The sequence below is a fragment of the Phocoena phocoena genome, chromosome 11 (genome assembly GCF_963924675.1).
Source record: "Phocoena phocoena chromosome 11, mPhoPho1.1, whole genome shotgun sequence".
NCBI lineage: Eukaryota > Metazoa > Chordata > Mammalia > Artiodactyla > Phocoenidae > Phocoena > Phocoena phocoena.
The window spans coordinates 58,136,019-58,158,307 of NC_089229.1; the positions used below are offsets into that span (position 1 = coordinate 58,136,019).

The 22,289-nt window shown below is 50.2% G+C and overlaps 1 protein-coding gene across 1 annotated transcript; it reads left to right on the top strand.

Moving 5' to 3' along the window:
- The first annotated feature begins 1,380 nt into the window (after positions 1-1,380).
- Positions 1,381-21,729, top strand: MYO1A (myosin IA). Its single transcript, XM_065888399.1, has 28 exons — positions 1,381-1,600; positions 3,070-3,248; positions 3,355-3,470; positions 3,734-3,828; positions 4,022-4,126; positions 4,320-4,366; positions 4,506-4,569; positions 4,772-4,870; positions 6,908-7,011; positions 7,127-7,274; positions 7,750-7,868; positions 7,949-8,035; positions 9,379-9,444; positions 9,588-9,692; positions 11,771-11,833; positions 12,040-12,240; positions 12,414-12,640; positions 13,005-13,205; positions 13,468-13,561; positions 14,018-14,167; positions 14,277-14,345; positions 14,790-14,864; positions 19,142-19,273; positions 19,898-20,004; positions 20,394-20,526; positions 20,641-20,793; positions 20,972-21,099; positions 21,376-21,729. The coding sequence occupies exons 2-28, from the start codon at positions 3,135-3,137 to the stop codon at positions 21,500-21,502; spliced, it is 3,129 nt and encodes a 1,042-aa protein (XP_065744471.1). The 5' UTR covers positions 1,381-1,600; positions 3,070-3,134; the 3' UTR covers positions 21,503-21,729.
- The last annotated feature ends 560 nt before the right edge of the window (positions 21,730-22,289 follow it).

The window sequence follows — 22,289 nt, forward strand, 5'->3', positions numbered from 1 at the left end:
TTCCTGGCCTGGAGTACAGGAGACCTGTGTTCTGGTCCTGGTGCTGCCAGGTTTGCAGCGGTGTGATCCTAGGAAAGTGGTTTCTCACTCTAGGTATGTTTCCTCCACTGCAAAATAGGGGAACTTTAGTCATTTCTGCCTCTGCTGTGATACTGCTCTCCCTGTACATGGGATTATGTTCTGATGTCACTTCCACTCAGCTTTCTCTCTCTCTCTCGCCTCTTGCTTTTTACCCCCTTCAAATATATATATATTTAGTAGATCAATAATTTATGTAAGGGCAGGTTGGTAATGGAATTGCTGATGGGCCAGGTTTATGCAGAGTGCTTCTGTGAGAGCAATAGAGTTTGGACCTTGAACCAAGCAGCTGTGGCTGGGAGTTGGAGAATCAAGTCTCTATCTTCAGCTAAGTGTTTGTAATGACCTAATTTGCTCTTTGTGCATACCTGGGAGGGAGGATGGTGGGCATAGGGAGCCTGCTGTTTAGGAATTTTCCTGGGTGGATGAGGGGGTACCCTGGGAAATAGGATTTTAAAGCTTCTTGTCCACTGGAGGGAGTTATTTCCAGCTGAGATAGTGCCCAGGAAAGAGCATCCCAGGGTCTTATTCGGTATTCTAGCACAGCAGAAGGAATAAAATGAGAAATACCAGGACTTGGGCTGGAACCTGTGGCAAACTTAGGGTCAGGAAGCTGCATTTTTCTGTTCCTGGTTCTGCCATGTGTCATCTGTGGAACTACGGGCACATTGTGTAACCTCTCTGAGCCTCGGTGTTTGTCTCTAATTTTCCTTTTTAATGGAGTGAGTCTGCACTGCCTACCTCACAGGGTGGTGTGATTCAATGAGGTGACGCAGGTGGGAGTTCACTGAATGAATGAAATGTCAGTTGTTAACACTAACTTCTGTATGATGGGGTCTGATTCACGGGGGGAGGGAAGTGGAGAGAAATTTGGGGATTTTGTCTGCTTAGTTCTTCCAATAATGTCATCAGTACCCCCTGGCTCCGAACAAGATAGGAAGGGTAGGTTTGAGGGAGGTACTACTTCTTTGGTTAGAAGACACCCCAGCCTAACTTCCTCTTTGACAATATTCCTGAGTTTTGGAAAAAGCTTTCCCTTGGCTATAAAGTCTGCTCCTTCTGCCCTCATTTCCAAATTTTGGGGGCAATGGAGCAAGAACTCTGCTTGAACCCCTTAGCTAAGGCCAGCCAGATACCCCTTCCTACCTAGAGGGGGCTTTCTCATGCGACTGAGTGTCTCCCTCTGGGGCTGCAGGCCTTGTGAAGGGTTAAGTGAGCCACACCCTCAGCAGGAACAGCCTCGGACTTTGTGCTGAGCAGCCATCTCAGGGCTCGCCTGGCCTGACTGGCACAGGGAGCCCTGGCTGGAGGAGGCTGCACAGAGGAAGGTCAGAATCGTGGACACTGGGAAGAAGAGGGTCGAATATCTCCTGTCTTCCGTGACACCATGGACAGCTCCCATTAACGAGGGCACCTCTCCAGCCTTGGGGCCTGGGACTCCTATGCCCCCTTCCTGTCGAATTGGGATTTCATCCACCAGTCTCCAAGAGACACTGAAGTTACACCCTAGTTCCAGTATTGGGTGAGTCCTTCCTTAACCTGCCTGTACTCCTCTTTTCACATCTTTGGGTGCCCCATGTGGGGGCTGCTTTTTTTCCCTCTTCCCCACCTCCAACCAATCTTATTCCCATTCCTTTCAAATCTAAATCCAAAGAAGATGCCTTCTCCCAGCCCTGCTTCTGCTTCTCTCCCTTCCCTGCCAAGTTATTTAAAATCTTAACTTTTATTTTTTAATCTAGAAAATGTGGGATGATAATAGTATCTACTTCATGGGGATATTGTTAGCATCAAGTGAATTAGTGGATGTAAAGTGTTTAGAGCCTGCCTAGCCCGTAGTACATACTACCTGATTGCTAAAGGTTGCGATAGTCATTATTCTTATTGCTCCCTCCGTTGTGACTTTACAGGAAGTGACAGGTGCTCCCTTTTCCCGAAGCTTGGGGAAGGCAGAGTGAAGGGAGAAGGCAGCCCGTGCCCCCTTCTTGCCCCACCTTCCCTTCCTGCTTCCCTCCCTTCCCCCAGTCAGTTTCAGCAATGCGGCACAGGAGGATGTGGCTCTTTTATTCCTGTTAGGGAGTGGCATTGACCATTGTAATAGTCCCGTCCTGCACCTGGTCGCCCTGCCTACTCAGTCCCCCAGGAAAGACTGAGGAGGGCTGGGCTTCCACTCTAGGGAGCACCTGCCATATGCCTACTGCGTGGAGGCCGAGCCGCACGGTGTCCCCTGCCCCTCTGACTCTGCCCATTCCCACCAGCTACTAAAAAGCTAGGTGTGTCCCTCTGGGGCAAAGTCCATGCCAGAAGCTTATGGTCATGGGTGTAAAATCTGGACATGAAAATATAAGGACAGACATGTAGGCACATCCAGAGGTCCTGACAGCTACTTGCTTGTTGGGGAAACAAACCTCATTTTCATTTTCTTTGGGGTATTCTAGCCTTTTACGGAGGAACTTCCGTCTCTGTCCTTGAGCTCATCACCTCTTCCAGTCCCCATTTAAAAAATGAATCTCACTGTAGCAGTGAGACGGGAGGAAAGACACCGGCACAATTTTTCAAAGGGGTATGGGGTGTGCTGGGTGACTGAAACGGGGGCTGTGAGAGGCGGGGAGTTGAGAAGGAGAAGGGGGGACAAAGAGTCAGGGAGTCTGGACCCTGGCCTCCGTGCAGGAGGGAGGGAGCTTTTGGTGCCTGGCTGTGGCATGAAGTTTGCTTACCCTTTCCTCCCCAGCCCTCTCCCCTGCAAGCACAAGGATGCTCCCCCAGCTGCTGCCTACTGGGTGCCTTCTTTACCCTGGTGGTCCTGTCCCACCCCCACCAACCCTAATTCAGGGAGCAGAGGATTCCCTCGCCTCCCACCAGGAGTTTCTGCAGCCTCCACTGTTAGCTTGGGCTGGCCCAGAGGCCTTTCCCAGGTTGGGGGCTCTCTCTAGGGCCAGGACTGGGGGAGGGGAAAGCTCTCTTAGGTCCTTCTGCCTTCCTCCCCTCAAACAGTTACTGGCCTCTAAAGCTGAGCAGACATCAACAAACTGATCCCAGGATCAGTTGCTCCTCTGGACATGACTCTCCTGGAAGGGTCCATTGGGGTGGAGGACCTTGTGCTCCTGGAACCCCTGGAGCAGGAGTCTCTGATCAAGAACCTCCAGCTGCGCTATGAGAACAGGGAGATTTATGTGAGTGCTTACGGGTGCCCCTGCCTGTGGCCATGTGGCCAGAGAGTTCATGTGCCTCCCCCTAACCCCCACCCTCACTCATTCCCTTCATCTTCCCTGGCTCCAGACCTACATTGGGAACGTGTTGGTCTCAGTGAATCCCTACCAACAGCTGCCCATCTATGGCCCAGAGTTCATTGCCAGATACAGGGACTATACCTTCTACGAGCTGAAGCCCCATGTGTGAGTAGAGGGACCGAGGAAAGGTGACAGGGCCCCGGCTCGCTATGATGATACATCCTAATTTCCTCTTTCCTTCCTCCTGAAGGAGGTTCTCCAGCTGCCCCTTCCTCCCTTGGCCCTCTGGAGGCCCCTTCCTAGGCCTGTCACTTGCCTTGGTCTGGTCCAAGTGGGGAGGGCGAATGAGTCTGGGGGTTGGGGGTCGAGTGAAAGGTGTTGTCCTGGACTGGTCCCACACTAGTCACCACCCACTTCCTCCCCACAAGCTATGCACTGGCAAATGAGGCGTACCAGTCACTGAGGGACCAGGACCAAGACCAGTGTATCCTCATCACGGGTGAGAGTGGAGCTGGCAAGACAGGTGAGGCGCCCGGCGGGGAAGCCATGGAGTCACTGCTGGAACTACCCCCTTGTCTCTTTCCAAGCCAGGCCCAGTTCTGCCCCCACCCCCTGGAATTCCTCCCTGGCTTTTTCTGACTCTGAGTGGTGTGAGGTGCTGGGATGAGGGAGGTTAAGGGCATTGGTGGGGATTCACGCGAGGGTTTCTCTTGCAGAGGCTAGTAAGCTAGTGATGACTTACGTGGCGGCTGTCTGTGGGGAAGGGGAACGGGTGAACTCTGTGAAGGAACAACTGCTTCAGTCAAATCCAGTGCTGGAGGGTGAGAAGTCCAGTCTCTGCCCGATCCACCCCCACCCCACCCTACCGTCCCCAGTGTTCCCCACATGGCTGTTCCTGCTCAGCCTGAGAAACCTGAGATCGGCCTCATGGCTGGAGGGCCTTCCCCCTTCCCCTGCTCTGGAGTCCCTCTTCTTGCCTCAGCCATCGTATTCCCCCTCCCCTCATCTCCGCAGCTTTTGGCAATGCCAAGACCATTCGCAACAACAACTCCTCTCGATTTGTGAGTGAACATCTCCCCGGACTGGGACAAGAGGGTGTGGGGCCTTGAGAGGGAGGAACAAGGCGCAGATCCCTCCTGGACAGGGTGGCGAGAAGAGGAGGAAGCCAAGTCTCTCTCTCTCTCTCTCTGGTCTCTGAAGGGAAAATACATGGATGTTGAGTTTGACTTCAAGGGATCCCCCCTTGGTGGCGTCATCACAAACTGTACGTGTCTCCCCATCGCGCTTACCACCTGTCCCACCTGCCCCTACGGTGTTCCTTTTGGCTAATCTGCTGCTGTAGGAAGGAGGAATGTTAGACTACCAGGCTTCCCAACCACTAGGAACACTAGGGATGAGGGCAGAATTAGAGGGAAGCTGCAGTACCTCCCAGGTCCTCAGAACATGATTTTCAAATTCTCTGCCAGATCTGCTTGAGAAATCCCGCGTGGTGAAGCACCTTGAAGGAGAAAGGAACTTCCACATCTTCTATCAGCTACTGGCTGGAGCAGATCCACAGCTGCTGAGTATGTGCCTGCCCCCGACACATGGCAGAACATCCCTAGCCTCCATTCAATGCCCTGAACCCCTGGGCCCCTCTGGATCCCTGTAGCCCTCTTCCCTTGAATCTCAGCACAGTCCCCACCCTGAATCTCATCCACCCATTGTTGGGAACAAATCCCTTGACCTCTGTGTTCTCTTCCTTTTCTGGGGTTTTATTGCTAGGAATAAGCCTTCTTACCTCTTCCCTGCTCTTATTTCTCTGTCTTGTCTGGATTCCTCTTTCCCCAAGCTGGCTTCAAAAATGGAACACTTATTTCCATCTACCATCTCTCCTATCTTCAATTTAAGGGACTTTATCCGTAGCTCAGCAGGAAAGCAGGCAGGATGTTACAAGTGTTCAAGAACTTTCAATGAGCTCTAGCTGAAGTTGTCCTGGGTGTACATCTGCCTTGCCCAGGACCTTGTCCTTGATTTTCTCTTCTTAGATAGTTCTGTGGAGGTTCCATTCAGTCATTCATCAAACATCTCTTGAACACCTACTATGTGTTCATATGAACATTGTGCTAGCTTCTAGGGATACAGAGGTGAGTAAGAGACCTTGTCCTCGAAGAACTTATAGTCTTCTAGGGATGGCAGATGCATGAACAGCTACATCGCAATACAGTGTGATCAGTGCCAATAGGCTCTGCAGCTGGGTAGAGGGGCAGAAGGCATGGAGCACCTTACGTTGTCTTGGGGAAGAGACCATCTCAGCCTGGATGCTGGATGGGCCTGAGGTGGCTCGGGATGGGCATTACTGCAGGGTCTGATGGGACTTAAAGCCCTGCCAGAGTTTCCCCTCTCAATCCCCCCTCTAACTGTGGGTGCTGTGGGTATCTTGGCCTCCAAGAACCTGTCCCTTTGGTTTCTGGTTATTCTATGCTGGACTTGTGCCTGTCTCCTTTCCCCCTCCTGGAGATCTCTATGGTTCAAGAGCCCCCACAGGTCTCATCCTCCCTCTTGGCTTAATTGTCTTGATTGTATTCCGTTTTTCTGAATCATAGGTACTAGAGTTGTGCTCCGGCTGATTCTCACTCACTGATTTAAGTTGAGTCTGGGTGGGGCCTCCCTCCCTGGTGTCATCATCCCAGGGCCTTTCTGACTCATTCTCCTTCCAGACACCCCTCTTTAGCAGGCTCTTATTTCAAAATTTGTGTCTCAGGGGAAACTGCCATTAAACTCTAGTTTGAGGGTCACTCCCTGATTCTCAGATCATTTGAATAACAGATAACTGATACCCTTCAAGCTCCATGATTAACCTATTCCTTCCCATCTTAGGTGAACGGCTTTGATCATTCCCTTGATTCATTTATTAAAAAGAAAAAAGTTCCTGCATGCCAGCCAGGCACACAGAATACGAAGATGAAAAACACAGTCCCAACACACAAGTTGTTCATTGGTAGGAGGGACAGAAAAAAACCCAAAGCCCAGCCCATGTGATGTGGTCTGGGGTAGAGATGCACAATGGGGGAACACAAGAGGGCCATTTGGCTCAGCTACGTGCAGAGAAAACCTTCCCGAAGGGAGTCAGGGTTGGGGAACATAGTATCTGTCACTTGGTTGGTGCTTTGTGAACAAATGATGGGTGCGCCAACATGGGCCTAGGGTGAGGCCTTGAGGCTGGGGGTGGGTGGCAGATGTGTGCTCACCCTTCTTTCCTCACCTTCATCCTCCGAGAACCATTGAGAACTGAGCAGGACAGAGAGGTTTCTTGTTTGTTTTTATTGTTTGGAACCCTGAGGGTGGGGAAAAGAGTAGAATGAGGCTTTTCTTTCATAAAAGTTGGGGAAAACCTCAACAATTATGAACACCCAAACCCTAAATACCACTTAAACATGTAGTCTATCATCACAGGAATTAGTGATCCCAAAACAAAAGAGGCAGGGGAAGAACCTAAAACAAAAAATGGCTCCTCTGAATAAATGAATGAACCAACCTAGGACAAGGGCCGTGAGGGTCAAGGCTGGAGGACTCCAGAAAGCATGTGTTCTGACCCTCTTCCCTCATGCTGGCCCTCCCAGAGGCCCTGAAGCTTGAGCGGGACACAAATGGCTATGCCTACCTGAACCCAGGGGCATCCAGGGTGGATGGCATGGACGACACTGCCAACTTCAAGGCCCTCCAGGTGAGTACCTGGGATGGGCCATTAGGCCATGCCCTGAGCCCAGGCTCTGGCTTTGAGAAGGGAGGTGTTAGACTGGCACCGCAGTTCAACTTTGGACTTCTCCTTTCTCTCCAAGAGTGCGATGACTGTGATTGGGTTCTCCAAGGAGGAGATTCGGCAGGTGCTAGAGGTGGTGGCCCTGGTGTTGAAGCTGGGGAATGTGGAACTGGCAGACGAGTTCCAGGCCAATGGGGTACCAGCAAGTGGCATCCGTGATGGGAGAGGTCTGCACCCAACCAGCTCCCTGAATCTCCTGCTACAATTTCTGTTCTTCCACCATCTCTAGCATAATAGACCTCACTCTGATTCAGTCCCCCTCTGCCTGCTTAGGAGTTCTTCCCCAAACATACTCATTCAGAACTCCCTGTGAGGCATATTGGAATGAGGTTTTGATGTTTGGTAGACCTAGGTTCTGAGACCTCTCTGAGTCTCAGTGGATTCTTTGCAGAAATGGGGACAATTACACTCATTTCAGGAGATTCTCATATTAAAGGAGATAATGCATGCAAAGTGTCAAGATCTCCCTTTCCTCCTCCTCCCCAGAGATTCCTCCAGAGCCATGTTCTGGATTGGCTGTAAGGACTTTCCCAGTAAGACCCAGGAACAGCAGGCTCTCAGCAGTTCCACTTTTCAGCCCTCCCTCCCTCCCCTGGGAGCAAGCCCTCTCTCAGGCCATGTTGTATTTCCTCATCTCTCCAGGTATTCAAGAGATTGGGGAAATGGTGGCTTTGAATTCAGTGGAACTAGAGAGAGCTTTGTGCTCAAGGACCATGGAAACGGCCAAAGAAAAAGTGGTCACTGCACTGAATGTCGTCCAGGTGAGGGGCCCTGTGGGAGGAGGCTGAGTTTTGAGTCTGTTCTGTGGCTGCCACACTAACCAGTTGGCACTGCCCTGCAGGCTCAGTACGCTCGGGATGCTCTGGCTAAGAACGTCTACAGCCGCCTTTTCACCTGGCTGGTGAATCGGATCAATGCGAGTATCCAGGTGAGAGACTGCCCTCCTCCCTCAGCAGTCTCCTCTGTCCGCCCCATGCCTTGGGTTCTGAGATGAACAGAGTAAGGAGGATAGGGTGTATTTATTTATTCACGATAATGTAGTGTTTTGGAAACATCTCTGTCTTTTTGAGTTCATCTATTTGGGTTCCCTACTTACCAACTGTGTGGTCTTTCAGTTTCACAGAGATTCTGAACCTCAGTTTCCCGATTTGGGAAATGAGACACACTAATGCCTACTCATTTCACAGGATTTAGTGAGGTTCAGATGAAATTGTGTACGTGGTTACACCCAGCAATTCTACTCCTAAGTATATATCCAAAAGAACTGAAAACAGATGTCCACATAAAAACCTGTGCATAAATGTTCATAGAGGCATTATTCATAGTAGCCAAGAAGTGGAAACAACCCCAGTGTCCATCAACTAATGAATGGATAAACAAAATGTGGTATATCCATACAGTGGGATATTATTTGGCCATTAAAAGGCACGAAGTGCTCATACATGCTCAACGTGGATGAACCTCGGAAAGATGTTGAATGAAAGAAACCAGACACAAAAGGTCACATTTTGTATGATTCCATTTACGTGAAATGTCCAGAGTAAGCAATCCATCGGGGTGGGAAGTAGGTCAGCAGTTGGCAGGGGAATAGGGAGTGACTGCTAATGGGTTACATGTATAAGATTTCACCTGGGGATGATGAAAATGCTCTGGAACTTAGTGCTGGTGGTTGTATACCTTTTGAATATACTGAAAAAAAGTCCCACTGAATTGTATACTTTTAAAGGGTAAATTTTATGGTATGCAAATTAGGTCAAAATAGAGCTATTATTTAAAAATTCGTATGTGAAAGTGCCATCCATTTAGAATCTGTTACCAGAAGGCAGCAGGGTAATATAGGATTTGAATCTAGATTTGGGTAAATGCTTAGCTCTTTTGAAGTTTGATTTTTTTTCATCTATAGAATGGGAATAATCACACCTTATAGGGATAGATGGATTAATGAAATAAGATCATAGGATTTTTTGTAAAACGCTCTACAAATATAAGGGATGGATATTTTCCTGAGAAGATTTTAACGTCTTTCTACTTTGTACCATGGGAGCATTTTCCTGGAATCTATTACATCTTCCTTTTCCTCCTTTCCTCCCTCTTTGCTTGTCCTTCAGCATATAGAGGAAGAGGGAGAGTAAAATTACACCAATTCCTTTCCAGCTTGGTCAAGCTCACCCAAGTTCTGTTCGCTCCCTGCTTTACTCACATCCATCCCAGAGGGGCCTGGCCTGGTGTGTAGAGGGCCGGTCCTCAGATTTATCTTTTCCTCCTCTTCAGGTGGGCACGGGGGAGAAAAGGAAGGTCATGGGGGTCCTGGATATCTATGGCTTTGAAATATTAGAGGTGAGAGAGCCTCAGCAACCTCAGCACCCCGCTTCCTGAGGGTTAGGAGCGGCAGGCTCCGAGGGGGGTGTGAGAGAGGGGAGGTAGGGCTGAGACAGAGGAAGTGTCTTGGTCTCACTCTCTAACCTGTGTACCCACCACAGGATAATAGCTTTGAGCAATTTGTGATCAACTACTGCAATGAGAAGCTACAGCAGGTGTTCATAGAGATAACGCTGAAAGAGGAGCAAGAGGAATATAAGAGAGAGGTAAACGAGGACTTCCTGCTTCCCCTCTCTCAGATGACTTCTAGGCGTATGCCAGATCTTTCTCCTTCATCACAGCTTCCTCTCAGTTGTCCCCAGATGAGAACACTAAGGACAGAAAGTTTCCCTTGCACAGCTGAATATTCCAGCATTACCAAGAAGCCCTAATTCTCTGCTTTCCACCCCCAGTTCCCCATCCTGCCCTCCAGGCCAGGAGAGGAAGGGAACAGATTGATGGAAGGGTGTTGGGGTGGGTAGGGGTGGGGGAGAGGCCTGACAAGAGTGAAGTGACAGTTGTGCTTGGCCCAGGGCAGGCTATGAGCCGAATCTAGAAAGGGCATTTCTCCTGGGCTTGGCACCCTACCACATCCCTTTCAGTGCCCTTCTCTGACGTCTCAGAATCTTTTGTCTCCTCTGGGCTGGACTGATGTTGCCGTCCCCTCTTGTAGCACCCAGACTTCCTCACCAGAAGTGCCCCGTGGCTCAAAGTTTCCACACTCCTTCCCCTGGTCAGCGAAAACCGCACCCCCCCCGCCCACCCACCCGCCACCACCACACACCCCACCCCCCCCACACCCCCCCGCCCGCAGTATCCTATGGCCAAGTGTTAGAAAAGCTCTCTGAGCTAATTCACTCCAAAGTGTGAATGGCTGAGTCTCACTCATCAAAACCCTCCTAGGGATGTTCCCTGTGAGCCTCAGGAACCTGCTGTGGCAGAATTTCAGGCAATGTGGTCACAACTAAAAGTTTTTTTAGTTTTGTATGTTTTTATTTTAAAATTTTAAATCAGCAAATAGATATACATTCCCATGCTTCAAGATTCAAAAAGCTTAAAAAGGTGTATAAAGAAAGGTCTCCCTCCCACCCCATCCCAGCTTCCTAGTTCTCCCCCCGCATCTGGAGGCAACTGAAGTCGGCCTATTTCCAGAGGTCTTTTATGTGTAATCAAAAAAAATCTGTAAATATATGTTCCCTCAAAATTTATTCAAGTGGCAGTGAATACACTCTGTTCTGCATCTTACTTCCACCAGTTAACAAGAGACCTTTGTGCGTCAGCACATAAAGGTGCTTTTCTATAGCTGCATAGAATGGGAAAGCATTCTAGAAGGTCCTGGGGGAGCGTTCATTTGGTCAGTTGGGGAGGTATTTGGGGGATGAAGTGGGCGGGCAACTTTACTTAATTCCACTCTGCATTCCCTAAAGACCTGTGAGGGAGGAGGAAGAGAAAGGCTCGTGTTCCCCAACCACACCTGGGAATGGCCTGAGCCTGGGAGGTCTGGCCCTTGGCTGGTCCAGAGCTCTCCTGTCTGTAGGCCTGTTACCCAGCAAGGCTCTAAATTAGAGATGCATGGTCTTATGGGTCTTCTGCTTCTATACCATTCTTGCTTTTTTAAAAAACAAATTATACAGCCCCAAAGTATCATGTAGATCAGTTGTTCTGAAAGTGTGGTCCTGGACCAGCAGCAGCAGTATCCCCTGGGAACATGTAGGAAAGACAGATTCCCAGGCCCTGTCCCAGACCTGCTGAATCAGAACCTGGGGGTGGGGCCCAGCCATCTGTATTTTAACAAGCCCTCCAGGTGACTGTGATGCACACTTGAGTTTGGGAATCACTGATGAAGGTCTTTGAAGATGTATCAAATTAGCTTTGTTGTTTTATGATAAACTCACCTATGTGCTTTGGTTCCATAGCTTGTTGCCAGAACAGTATGGCCATTTGCTCTTCTACATACTCAAGGACCCTTCCCCACTCCCACAGTGGAGTAATCCCTATTCCAGTCTTCACCCAACATATTCCACTTCCTTCTCCAACCTACAGCACCTACATGGCTTTCTGCACTGTCTCACCCTCTCTCACAACTGCTCTGGGTCCTCCCACACGTCTGTCCACCCACTCCACAAATTCTCCATCAACCTTGGAGGGATGAGGACGTGATAGAAACCACACCAAGGACCCCTCTGAACTATAGGGCTTTCTGATGGTCCTTTGTGGGGTGGGTGAAAGGGGGCCTGGTTCTGGTGAGACCGTTGGAGACTTGTCTTGGACCTGCTCCATGTAATTTGTCATCTCCCGTTGCCAGGGCATACCGTGGGTGAAGGTGGACTACTTTGATAATGGCATTATCTGTAACCTCATTGAGCATGTAAGTTATCCTTCTCTCATCTCTGGGACCTCCCCCTCCAGACTGCCTGAACACCCTTCCCCTGTCTCTCTCTCCCCTCCTCCCTGACCCCACTTGATAAGGATGGTAAAGAGGGCAAAGGATGAGGGGGCAGAGGGGCGGCAGTGAGGATGTGGACGTCTTGAAGGACCAGGTCTAGGTTGGGCTGATCGTGTTCCCCTGGCCAGAATCAACGAGGCATCCTGGCCATGCTGGACGAGGAGTGCCTGCGGCCTGGGGTGGTCAGTGACTCCACCTTCCTAGCAAAGCTGAACCAGGTCTTCTCCAAGCATGGCCACTATGAGAGCAAAGTCACCCAGAACGCCCAGCACCAGTATGACCACAGCATGGGCCTCAGCTGCTTCCGCATCTGCCACTATGCGGGCAAGGTGATGTCACGGGGCTGGAGGGTGAAGACTAGGGCCTGGGCACAGGCTGAAGGCAATGGGGGAGGCAATGGGGGGAGGTGAGAACCAGGAACACTTCGCAGTGAGACTGGGAGGGCCACACACACGACAGACAATGTGGTGGGCTCTCCAGACCAAGTGCTGTTCCTGTACAGGTGACCTACAACGTGAACAGCTTCATCGACAAGAATAACGACCTACTCTTCCGGGACTTGTCCCAGGCCATGTGGAAGGCCCAGCACCCCCTCCTTCGGTCCTTGTTTCCTGAGGGTGATCCAAAGCAGGCGTCTCTCAAACGCCCCCCAACTGCTGGGGTCCAGTTCAAGGGTTCTGTGGCCATTCTCATGAAGAACCTGTATTCCAAGAAACCCAACTACATCAGGTGACATGCTGGGCACATAGGGGAACATGCTGCATTTGTGATGACACTTGCAGGGTCCATGCATGGTAGAACATGTCCGTGCAGGGGTGGGGGGGTGGCTGTCTCTGGAATAGGATACCAGCTCCCTTTGCCTCATGAAAAACAGAGCCAGCTGAGGAGCTGAGAGTCCTTTAAGGGGCAGAGCGTCATGGTCAAGTAGGGACCATGCTATAGTGAGTGAAACTGGGAAGGCCAGTGTGTCTGCTTCCTCTGAAAATTTTCAGCTAACGGGCATGTGTACAGAATAGAGGTGTAGAGACCAGGATGGGTGACACTGGCAAGGGTGAAGCTCCTGTAGCCCGGGCCTTGCCTTACCTCCCACCAGGTGTATAAAGCCCAATGAGCATCAGAAGCGAGGTGAGTTCTCCTCGGAGCTGGTGGCCGTCCAGTCTCGGTACCTGGGGCTGCTGGAGAATGTGCGGGTGCGACGAGCAGGCTATGCCTACCGCCAGGCCTACGGGTCCTTCCTGGAAAGGTACCGATTGCTGAGCCGGAGCACTTGGCCTCACTGGGACGGTGGAGACCGGTAAGACGCAGTGGGAGACTGGGGAGAAGGGAAGGGCAGTGCAGGGAACCTCTGTGGGGGAAGAGACCAGGTGGTGCCATGTGTATCGCTGAAGCTCGTGAAGGGATTCTCGGGGAAATGAATTGAATGATCACTTCTCAGAGGCTCTGAAGTCTGTTTGAACACTGAACTCTTCTCCTGAGGTGAAAGGGGGTAGAGGACAGGCGGGAGAGGACCCTCCCCTGGGATGCCCTTTGGCAGCTTTCCCCACCTGCTCCTGTAGGGAGGGGGTCGAGAAGGTCCTGGGGGAGCTGAGTGTGTCCTCAGAGGAGATGGCCTTTGGGAAGACAAAGATCTTCATCAGAAGCCCCAAGACTGTGAGTTGGAGGGTGCACTTGTGTTTGGTGGGGCTGGAAGGTGGAAGAGTTGGAGAACCCACGTGAGTGAGAGGCTGGGCGACGGGAGCTTCTAGAACCTGGAATGGATAGTGGATGAGGAAGTCTCCTCTCTGCAGGGACTTTATCCCTGGGAACTGAGTTCTTGGGTTCCTGCCCTGCCTGCCTTGAGCCCTGGAATTAGGTGTGCTTGCATTGCTGGTCTGAATGCCTCTGCCTGAAGCAGGACTCCTTGAGAGTCAGTGTGTCTGAGTTTCCAAGTCTTAGCACAATGCCTGCTAAAGAGTCAGAGCTCAGTAGCTGCTTATTAAATGAATGAATGCATAAATGAATAAGAGGACTAAGGAACGATTGAATAAAACACTGGCTAGGAAGCCTTTGGCGCCGTGGGGTTCCCCTAAGTGAGCCCCTCTCTGCCCCCCTTCCACCTCTCCACAGCTTTTCTACCTGGAAGATAAGAGGCGCCTACGAATCCATCAGCTGGCCACACTCATACAGAAGATGTACCGAGGCTGGCGCTGCCGCATCCACTACCAACTGATGCGCAAGAGTCAGATCCTCATTTCCTCTTGGTTTCGGGGCAACATGGTATCTGTTATCCCCAAAGTCCTATCCCCCTTACTCTAATAGGAGAGGGGGAAGCGGAGAGGTGGTTCAGGAGGTGGAGTTTTTCTAACAGGCCCACTGTTTTCTACAGCAAAAGAAACGCTATGCGAAGATGAAGGCATCAGCATTGTTGATCCAGGCTTTTGTGAGAGGTTGGAAGGTAATGGGGAAGGGAGAGTGGTTTCCTCCCCTCATGTGGCTCCTCTGGGTCATGCCAGCTGCTGCTGGTGGGGAAGAGTAGCAGAGAGAAGGTCCTGCCCTCACCCAGGACACATCTGTGTGTGATGGTATGTCTGTGTCTTGGTGTGTTTCTGGGTTTGCTCTGTGTGTGTCTGGGAGTATGGATGCATCTTGGGGAGATCTGAGTATATGCTTGGGTGTGTTTCTGACTTAGCAGCAGAGCTCTGCCTTCTGCTTTGAGTGTCCTCCTGACTGCCAGCTTGTCTGACTTTACTCTCTCCCTCCAGCTATAGTCTCAGCTCTTTTCCTTACTCTGTTCTTTGTGTGGTTGAAAAATAGTAGAACCTCTTCTAGGCCTGTCTTCTATCTTCCAGGTATAACTCCCTATCTTTACTTTGGCCCTTTTCTTGTATGTCCCTGCCAGGCTCGCAAGAATTATCGGAAGTACTTCCGGTCAGGGGCTGCTCTCACCTTGTCAAATTTCATCTACAAAAGCATAGTAAGTGGTGGGGATTGACGGTGGAAACAGGGCATTGAGGAGGGAGGGACAGGTTGGGAAGAGGAAGTATGTGGGGTTTGAGAGGAGGTGACTCAAAGCTTTTCCCCAAGAGCCTCCTCTATCTGATGTACTTAAACCCTGGGGGCAGAGGGGATGGGGCAGCAGCCTGCACGGGGAGGGCCCCAGCGCCTAGGGGCCTAGGGGCAGAATCAGAGCACATTTTGGCATGAATAGACACTGCAGGCAACCTTGTGGCAGGAAGGGGTCCCAGCACATCCACCAACTAGTCCATGGTGAGTAGGCTGGAGAAGAGACTGGGACTAGGTGGTTAACAACAGTTGAAGAGGCTGCGCTTCATTGAAGAGCAGAGAGAGGACACACATAGAGTTAAGTAACCCAACCTTCTGAGATTCATTTTAGGGCTGGGGGTGAAGGTGGAGGAATCATATCTTCCTTCTATCTCTTCTGACACTGTAGCAGGCCAGGCTGAAACTGAATCTCAGGAAGGACCTTAATTCTGGAGGACTTGGGTCAGGGTGGGCAGGAAGAAGCCAAGAGCAGGTCTGGACGTTCAAACTATGGACAGTTTCCAGTGAGAGGAAAACAGGGACAGAGAGGGGTGATTTCCAGAGACATACATCCGATAGCAACAGTGCTTCTGAGAAGTGTTGGAGGGAAACCAGATGGGGGAGAGCAGCACTCCATTGAAACCTTGGGAAAGACCAGAGAGAAGAGCGGGAGATCTTGGACAGAGGGCTGGAGTGAATTAGAACTGACCTCGGCTGATTTGATTTTTGATGGTTGTCAGGACTCTTACTGACTTTGCTCGTAAAGACACGAGATGCATTGGAGCTCCTCTCTGTTCCCTTGGCTAAGTTGAGGAATGGGGGCTCTGGGCCTCTTCCCACCTCCCTGAGTCTTCACTGTGTCCTCCTCCCCCTCCCCGGGGAAGCTCCATTGTTCTAGGCCTCTTCCATTGCCAGGGCTCTCCTCAGGCAGGCTCCAGGGTGTCTGCCTTACCAGAGTACGTGCTCCCTTGCTGCACACCTGAGACCTGTAATCTGATTTTGCTCTTATCTCCTGAATGACCTCTAGTCTACCTTCTCTTTCACCTGTATATCATCAGGCATCTGCTGAATGTCACCACAGGAGCTGTTGCCTTTAAACCAGTATTTCAATAAATCAAGCCCACTGTGGAAGTCTGCGTATAGGGGACCACAGGGCATTGATTGCCGCAGTGTTTCCGACTAGTCCATATTTTGCCATTGCCTTGCCTATAACTCACTTACTATGTGCTAAGCCCTTTACATGCGTTAACTCTAATGCTTTCAACAACCCTCTGAGGTAGGCCCTTATATTGCCCTCATTTTATTTTATAATTAATTAATTAATTGAACTTTTTTTTTGGCTGCTTTGGGTCTTCATCGCTGCACATGGGCTTTTCTCTAGTTGTGGCGAGCAGGGGCTACTCTTCATTGCGGTGCACTGTCTTCTCATTGTGGTGGCTTCTCTTGTTGCAGAGCACGGGGCTCCACGCTTGTGGGATTCAATAACTGTGGCAAGCGGGCTCAGTAGTTGTGGTGCACGGGCTTAGTTGCTCCGCGGCATGTGGGATCTTCCTGGACCAGGGATCGAACCCATGTCGCCTGCATTGGCAGGTGGATTCTTAACCACTGCACCACCAGGGAAGTCCTGACCTTTTCTTTTTAAAAGCACAAAACCCTATATACTAAAATTGTACACATCAAGTATTGGTCCAATCTTATATCAATCTATTTACAATTAAACACCATGGTTTTCTTACCTAGGTTAGTTAAACATGCTCAGAAAATTGTTATTCAAAGTATATGCTTTTTAAAAATAAAATATACTCTTTCCCTCATTTTATTGGTAAAAACTAAGGCCCAGAGAAGTTGAATAACTTGTAGGAGTTCCATAGCTGGTATGTGGTAGAGCTGAGATACAAGCTATTTGACTCTAGTTTTAACCACCACCTATGACTGTTCCCCTCCCCTTCCTGCCTCACCACTCCCAACACACTCACAGAGGCCTGGACAACCCAGGTATCCGTGGCTCTGGGTAGACCTGTGGGCAGGAGGGCTGCATAGGGAAAAGCAGAACTTTCTAGATCTAAAAAAACAAACAAAAAAGAATCTCCACATCAGTTGGAACATGGTGGATTATGGGATTATGGGACATGCTAAGGAATGTTTATTGAATTAAATCAAACCAGGCCAAGGACTGGGGACTCCAGGGTGATTAGACCAAGCCCACTAGATCTTTGTAGTGGAAGGTACAAAGAGCTTGGATTGTTCCTGGAGAGTTACAGCAATGTACTGTGTGTTCTGCCTTTTTCTATTTTAGTTTTTTAACCTAATATCTCAGTAAAAAGTTTTCACAAAAATTCCGAAAATTTGGAAGTGTTCAAGGTCAAGTCATTTTCTATACCTTCAGTAATTCTATCCCATAAATAAACAGGGTGCTAGGTGCTCCCTGAGATATAAAGACTTAAGAGTCCTTGTTCTAGATTGGGGGAGACTAAACAGTCAGATGCCACGGGTGAAACTTGATTGGATCCTGGATCAGGAAAAATAAAAACAAAGTCAAAGAGTATATTTTTAAAGTTTATAAAGGACATTAGAAGAGATTTGCATATACATTACTGTTGGGTGAGTGTGTCCAATTAATGTTAATTTTCTTAGGTATGGTGATAGAATCATGGTTGTGTAGGAAAATATTCTGGTTCTCGGGCAATGCGTGCTTAAGCTTTAGAGGAAAATGTCATGATAACTGTAACCTACTTTAGGATGCTATAGTAGCCAAGATTTGTACATATGCGTGTATTTATATACTTACATGCATTTGTATTTATGTGTGCGTGTGTTAGAAAGAGCACAAAGATAGGGTAAGATGTTAACATTATCAGCTGGTGAATTTAGGTGAGAAGTATATGTTATTCAGATGTTCATTGCAATGTTGTTTCAGCTTTCACTCAAATTTAAAAAATTTCAAAATAAGAAAATAAGTTGTATTACATTTTAAAAAGTAAAAAGTAAAACCTTAAGTCAGTTTATGTCACTCTTCCTCTAAGACCCTCTAAAGGTGTTCCATTTCACCCCACATAAAGCCAAATGTCCTTACCACAGCCTACAGTAAGGCCCTTCATGATCTCTCCTTGGCTAACCTACTCTCTGATCTTTTCTTCTCTTGCTCAATTTAGCCCAGTCACACTGGCTTTCCTTCTTGTCTGGAATATGCTACCACTCATTCCTGTCTCTGTTCTGCTTTTTTTTTTTTTGCATCATAGTGTATATAATTATTGGAAGCTACAGTCTATGTTTATTTGCTTGTGGGCTGTCTCCTTCTCCACCCACAGTAGAATGTAAACTCAGTGAGAAGAGACTTTGTTTACTCTGTTCACTGCTGTGTCCCCATACCTAGAACAGTGCCAGGCACAGAACAGATGCTCAATTATGTTGAATGGTGAAAAAACTCAGGACCTAGCATCCTGACTCCCAAAGACTCACCCTGTAGAAGAGGGAGATTTCCATGCAAATAACAGTAGTACAAAAACAAATGTATAGACAAAGTGCTATGGGGCTTCAAAGAAAGGAGAGACACCACTGGCCCGGGGAATCTGGGAGGGCTTTGAGCTGCATCTCAGAGGATAGGTAGAATCTGGGTCGGCAGAGTTGAGCTGAGAGCAGCGTGAGCTAAGGCACAGAGGGATAATGAGTGGACTGGGCCGGGGCAAGTCAGGGAGTCCAGTCTGGTTGGTGTGCCAGGATTAGATAATGCAGGGGACCCTGTGACATGAGGTTGGGCTCTAAGTAGAGGCCTTTGAATGCCAGGTTGAGGTGTTGGCCTTGACTGAGCAGAGAGGAGGGAAGATTTGGCACCTGTCCAATAGCTAACACAGACAGTGGGGCAGCCATCTGTAGGCAGTTATAAGCCTCGAGAATAGGAAGCCACAGAAGCAAAATATTAAGGCCAGTTTTCATATTGCTCCTCCTACCTCACCACCCTGTGTAGAAGGTATCCGCTTGGAACTACTCCTTCTCTCCCCTCCATCTCCTGATCACGCTTACTGCCCAACCTCAAGTCTGCATTCACACTGTAAGAGACCAGGAGGGGACTCCCTTCCATCTCCTCAGCTCCACTTGTTGCTTCTCCCTGTGGGTGGCCTTCTCCCTCAAAGTGGTGGGATCTGGGTGCCAGTTTGCCTGTCAGGAGGTCTTCTCGTCATCCCATTCCCAACGCCCCTGCTCCCAACCCAGGCACGGAAATTCCTCCTGGGGCTGAAGAACGATTTGCCTACCAACGTCTTGGACAAAAGGTGGCCAGCTGCCCCTTACAAGTACTTCAACACAGCTAACCACGAGCTTCAGAAGCTCTTCTACCAGTGGAAGGTGAGCGGGGCCTGGGCAGCCTCTCCTGGTGCTCGGGCAACTCCTCTCTCATTTGTCTTTTTTTTTTTCTTTTCTCCTCCTCCTGATTTTCCTCTTCTGCCTCCCTCTTCCACTTAAATTTTTTTTTTATTGTGGTAATACATAAAATTTACCATCTCAACTATTTCTAAGTAAACAGTTCAGTGGCGTTAAGCACATCCGCATTGTTGTGCAACCATCACCGCCATCCGTCTCCAGACTATTTTCCATCATCCCAGACTGAAACGCTGTACACATTAAGCAATAACTCCCCATTCCTCTGTCCCTCAGCCCCCAGAAAGTGTGATCTACTTTCTGTCTCTATGAATTTAACTATTCTAGGTACCTCATATAAGTGAACTCACGCCACATTTGTCCTTTGGCTTATTTCACTTAGCACAGAGTTCTTCTACTCAAGAGATACTTTTGAGCACCTGTCTGGGAGTAGGCCTTGTGCTGTGCTGTGGGCACACAGCCCTCCTGGGGCTTGTATTTGACTGTTTCCATCCCCTTCCCCCAGCATCCCTCAGTCCCCCTTCCCTTCCCCAGTGCTCCTCCAGCCTCTGCCCTCTCTGAAGTGTCCTCCTTCCCCACCCCCTGTCACAGTGCAAGAAATTCCGGGATCAGCTGTCCCCGAAGCAGGTAGAGGTCCTAAGGGAGAAGCTCTGTGCCAGCGAACTGTTCAAGGGCAAGAAGGCTTCATACCCCCAGAGGTGAGTGCCTCCCAGACCCTGTGCAGTTTCATCAATAGCAAAGAGAAGATTCCCCAGGTGGAACAGAGCTGTGGTTCTCAAACTTTAGTGCGCCTCAGAGTCACCTGGCAGACTGGATAACAGCCAGGTTGCGGCATGCCCTCCTCAGAGTTTCTGTTTTAGGAGGTCTGGGGTGGGGCCAAAGAATTTGCCTTTCTAACAAGGTCCTAGGGGATGCTGATGTCGGTCCTGGACCATGCTCTGAGAACCGCTGACACACAGGGTACGGCGGAGGATGGGGGATGGAGCACGGGAGGACCAAGATGGAAACTCGGGGGGGGAGGTACAAGGACCTTGGAGGTCGGAGGTAAGGACCTTATCTCCACTGCGTACCTCCCGTGTGTCCTCAGTGTCCCTATTCCATTCCACGGTGACTACATTGGGCTGCAAGGAAACCCCAAGCTACAGAAGCTGAAGGGCAGGGAGGAAGGGCCTGTTCTGATGGCTGAGACTGTGATGAAGGTCAACCGTGGCAATGGCAAGGTGAAGGCCCATATCCTGAACTCCTCCCCCAGCCTGGTCCAGAGCCTCGGCTGGTAGCTGGAAGGGTGGGGATGCATCACAACCCTTCCTCACCCTTTCCTGTTCTGTCCCTAGACTTCCTCTCGAATTCTCCTTCTGACCAAGGGGCATGTGATTATCTCAGACACCAAGAATTCCCAGGCCAAGATTGTCATCACACTAAACAGTGTGGCCGGGGTGTCAGTCACCAGCTTCAAGGATGGGCTTTTTAGCTTGCATCTGAGTGAGGTATCAGAGCAGGGTGGGGGCAGGGCCCCAGACTGGAGAAGGTGGTGGGCATCACAGGGCTGGGGCGAGCTGGAGGCCATGGAGAGCAGACCTCTCACTCTGGGCCTTTGATATCTCCCAGGCTGCTCCTGAGGAGAAAAAAATGAATCCCTTCCCTGCTGTTTCTCTCCTTCCTAAGATATCATCAGTGGGCTCCAAGGGGGACTTCCTGCTGGTCAGTGAGCATGTGATTGAACTGCTGACCAAAATGTACCGGACTGTGCTGGATGCCACGCAGAGGCAGCTTCCAGTCACCGTGACTGAGGAGTAAGGCCATGAGCTGGGGGTGAGGGATGGCTTGGGGCAGATGACCAAGCTGGCGGTCATTGTGACCGGGGAAATTTGTCCTGTCAGAAAGTGAAGCGTACTATGTCAGGTCAGGGCCACCCAAGTTCTCTGCGGCCTTGAGTCTTCTGACATAGGGGGCTGGTGGGGGGATGTACTTGCCTCAAGAAGGGGAGGGGAAGCCACCGTGAAAAGACAGGAGTAGGGGGTGAGGGGATGAGAGCACTAGCTTTGTCTTTCTGTCTGTTCCCCCTCCAGGTTCTCAGTGAGGTTCAAGGAGAGCAGCTTGGCTGTCAAGGTCATCCAGGGCCGTGGGGGTGGTGGGAATGGCAAGCTGAGCTGCAAGAAGAAGGGGAGTCGTTGCCTGGAGGTGACTGTGCAGTGAGGAGGTGCAGCAGTTTCTTCTTCCTGGACCAGCACCAGCCCTACTCCCACCCACCCACCTTCGTGGGAGGCTCCCGTGCCTGAGCCCTCTGATGGGAGGTGGGGCTCAGAGAGTGCAGAACCCTTGAAGAGGACCTTGCTTCTCCCAATCCTTTCCAGTCCTCTCTCCAAACTTAGCTTCCTCCCGCCCTCAGCCTCTTTGCCCACTAATAAAACAAGAGGCTTTGCGAACGTATGGTCATGTGGGTGGGTCCCTGTTCCCCCATCTTTTCACTGGCTTATACTTAGACCCTCTGCCCCCCTCCCTTTCCTCTCCTCAGGCTCCTTGGAGCCAGCTAATGCAGATAATAAGAATGAAAAAGAAGGGAAATTGTCTCTGGGCTCCTTGACCGGCTGAGCTCTGGCGGGGTTTGGAGAGACTGGGGTGGGGATGGGGCAGTCGGGGATGGGGCTCAGGTCGCAGGTGGCCAATGAGCTGATTCATTAAGTGTGTCCCTGGAGGGAAGAAGTGAGGATCCCTGTCTTGGCAGAAACTGGGATCCTTTGGAGATTTAGCCCGGAAAGAGGCCCAAGGCTGGAGGGCTTATGCGAGCTGAGGTGAGCTGGGGAATGCAGGGTCCCCGGCTCCATAGTCCCCTCCACCCCAAGCTCAGCACTGGGTTTTGTCACATCTGCCTCCTGACACCCCTTTCCTTTCCGTACACCAGAGATGCCAGGCTGCTGCCAACAGTTATCTTACTAATCACTGCCCCACAGCTGGGGCCTGCAGCTGGTGGCACTTGACAGGG